General features: G+C 39.1%; 1 protein-coding gene across 1 annotated transcript; it reads right to left on the minus strand.

Moving 5' to 3' along the window:
* Positions 1–1,130: 1,130 nt before the first annotated feature.
* Positions 1,131–3,202, minus strand: LOC120089787. The gene is made up of 5 exons (XM_039047182.1): positions 2,691–3,202; positions 2,321–2,605; positions 1,921–2,206; positions 1,705–1,824; positions 1,131–1,595 (listed from the first exon to the last, which is right to left on the minus strand). The coding sequence occupies exons 1-5, from the start codon at positions 2,988–2,990 to the stop codon at positions 1,483–1,485; spliced, it is 1,104 nt and encodes a 367-aa protein (XP_038903110.1). The 5' UTR covers positions 2,991–3,202; the 3' UTR covers positions 1,131–1,482.
* Between the last annotated feature and the right edge of the window lie 365 nt (positions 3,203–3,567).

Genomic DNA, 3,567 nt, shown 5'->3' on the forward strand with positions numbered 1-3,567 from the left:
CGCAAAAACACCAGATTTGTTAGGTGGGAAGCGATGAGATGAAGGAAAAGAAAAAGAGACCGAGACTAAAAGAATTAAGATGAAACAAGGAAGCTGTGAGATTTTTTGTGGGTTAGTTCAGTGGAAATGGAAAGAAGTCTAAATTAAAAAGAAGCTAGTGGTAGGTGTTCACACTTGAATATTAACATTTTTGAAGATGAAAAAACTAAAAATTTGTTGGGTTGTAATTTTATTTTAAATTAATTTTTTTATTTTCTTTCTACTGTGTATAGAAAAGTGATAGTTAATCATTGCCTTTTAAATTTGCATAAACTCAAATTCAACTTAAAAAAAAAAAAAGAAAAAAAAAAAGAAAAGAAAAATAGGGAGATTGAAGATGAGATGGAATCTAGGGACTTAGGGAGGAAGGAGTAAAGGGGCAGCATGCGCGTAAATGGCCAACATCCATAGTGCGCGCCATGTGCGTCTTCTTAAGTGACACATGACAGTTGATGTCGGTCCACGTAACACCAATAACTACCTTACCAAGACCCCACTATTTCTTTTTCTTTCTTTCTTTTTTCCACCTCAATATTCACCCCCTTTAACCCCTAATTTATCAAATGATTTTTGTGAAAAGTAGAGATTATAAAAGAAAAAAGGGGAGGGAAGTGAAGATTGATATCTGCCACGTGGAAAAGTTTGTGACACGTACTTGGCCTACGTAATCAACTTGGAATATCTACCTTTTATCGATTCTTCTTCAAAAGGTAGTCGAGGAAGGCCGAACGGAACGGGTAGGGCAGGCAAGTGGGGAGAGATTCTTCTCTCTTAAGCAAAAACTATTATTTTTGTGAATTAATTAATCAATCATTTTCATCCTAATTTCAGTCAATCGGAGAACGTCGTCACCCACTTGAGCCAAACCCCTCCCTCACATTATTTAAATATACTTATACTAATTATATTAATTCGCTTTTCTTACTAATTAAAAATATAAATGAAGGAATAAACCGAAATAGAGTATTTGCAAATGGGTATTCATCAATCAATATCAATATTATTGAAATGTATTGTTATGCATAACAGCAAATGGGTTGAGGGAGGACTTTGTGAGAGTCCCAAAAATGTTCCCAAGGCCCCAATGCACATGGCTTCTAAAACAATTTATTGACACAAAAGAGATGGAAAATACATTTATTTTTCCATCTACCCTTGTTCATCAGTTTTGAGTGAGTCATCACAGTCCCTCACCCAACAAAGAACAAAAAAACTTGTTATACCTTCTTATAGTTGCTAGCTAGCCCTAGCAATTCTCTTCCTAATTGGAAGACCAAAACTCTTATTCTTTCTAAATCTAACCACAAATCATATATCTTCATCTTTCTTTTTCTTTTCTTAATTTGGTAATGTTACTATTCAAAACTACATTTCATCAAATTCCATAACAATTCTCCTAAAACCTTTCTATATACTTTCTTCCATACGAGACACGGTCTGACTTCAGTAAGTCCATTCTTGTGGAAGCTTGATTTCATGCTCTGTTGGTGACCCCCGACGACTGTTGTATTTTTTATAATTTCCACCACGGTTCATTTCCAACCTCAACAGAACGTCTACAACATCACAATAACAAAATTACAACTAGTCAGATAAATTTCTGGAAACTGGCCCTGGGGAGGATTTTTTTCACAATAATTAACGGTGGAGGTTGTGTGAGTTTACCATTCTTTGAATCGAATCGTCCGCCAGCCACGGGGTGAAGATGGGGCTGATTGCAAATGTCGTCATAGTTGAGATTCAGGGCTTGCATCACTCTTGCAGGAACCAACACCGTAGAACAGGCTGTGGATCAAAAAAGGAAACTCATTATTTGCTTTATTTCATTGCCAAATTGGTGAGCACTGAATTTAGAATTATGGAGGAAGAGAGAGTACGAACCTGGCTTTCTGCGTTGCTCAGATTGAGTGGTGGTATGTCGAGGTAAAAAGACACCAGTTCCAGCGCATTCTCTTTTGCCTCCTTGAGTTCCGAGAAACAGAGTCCTCATTCCAGAGCCCTGCGGCGGTGGAAGCCATGCAGGTGACGAAAATCCCCTATAGCCCCTCACTCCATTCTGAACCATTTGATGGATCTGTAGCTGTTGATACACTGCAGGAGAATTTATCTGCTCGCCGACAGTCAAGTTTTGTCGCTGAATAATTTCCTTGTGTTGCAGGTGCTGAAACTGCCAAAGAATATGAATCCAATAAGGAATCGAGATAGACTGCTAATTCAACACAAGTACAGATCCCCAGTTAACCAAATAATTTAGAGGCCAAAAAGGAGTTGAGAGATTTACTTGCAGAGCCTGAAACTGCTGGTAAAACCCGGTACCGGTGCCCGAGTTTTTCACCGGAACAGAGACTTGAGGTGTTCCCCTGTTCTGATGCAGAACCCCATGGCTCTCATTGATTCGCATCCTCGCAACTTCCTCTGCAGCCGCATGCAACAGATCCCATGTAGCCGGAGGAGATTGAGCCTTACAATTGCCTTTTGGACTTCCACGACTAGAAACTTGACTGCAACCACTTCCACTCCCCATATCGCAGAGAGTCGACTGTGGAGATCTAGGCAAAACCATTGTCTGACAGAAACAAAGGAAAAACCCCCAAGATTAGACCAAATAACCCTAAAAGAGACAGATGAATGAGGTTCGAATTGAGACCTACATCGTCAATTGTTGAGCGAGTCATACGAAGAGTCAAGCCAGCGACAGAATCCTCCTCATCACTCTCAGTCTCGCTTGAACCCCTCAACGATTCACCAGAAGAACCGAAATCCGAAAATCCACCAAAAGTCCCGAACTCGAACGGAAAAGAAGCCCATCCAAGTTGGAAAGGACTTGAACCCAGGCGGTTTTGGTGATTGTTCTTGTTGGTAGCACAAGCCTTTTGGTCTAACATGTTATCATCGTCAACAAGAAACTGAGGAGGAAGCCAAAACTCGCCGTCGTCTAAATTCTCAGCCATGACTATGAGGACCGTTCGTCACCGAACAACTCGAACACACGATGGAATGAGAAAGAGCGAAAAGTCGAAATTCTGAAGTAGAGAATGGGGAATAGAGGAAGGTGAAGAGCAGAGATACAGAGGAGATGGATTCTTTATAGAATAAAAGGAAACGAAATTTTATAGAAACGAAAAGGAAATAATAGAAATAAAATAAAATAAAAAAAATAGTAATGAGAGGGAGTCATGAGTGTAATGTAACTACGTGCAGCTTTATTTGTAAAGCGTCCCTTCACAAAGCTAGCGCCAGTTGTCGGGTCGGGTTTTCCGGGGGCCCATCTGGAAAGTGAATAAATGGGAGCCACGCCACGCCCTTTTTCTCTCTCTCTCACTGCCTTCCAAGTTCCATAAATCACACTATCACCGAGGTTTTTTTTTTTTAAAAAAAAAAACACTATTTATACTTTTAAACTTTAAAGGTTTTATTAATTTAAACTCTAACCATTTATACCACTCCTCCAACTTTTCATATTATATCAATTATATTATTAAACTTTCATAAATAAATTCATTTAATTTCTACTCGTTATTTTTTCAA

This window comes from Benincasa hispida, chromosome 11 (assembly GCF_009727055.1).
Source record: "Benincasa hispida cultivar B227 chromosome 11, ASM972705v1, whole genome shotgun sequence".
In the NCBI taxonomy this organism is placed as follows: Eukaryota; Viridiplantae; Streptophyta; class Magnoliopsida; order Cucurbitales; family Cucurbitaceae; genus Benincasa; species Benincasa hispida.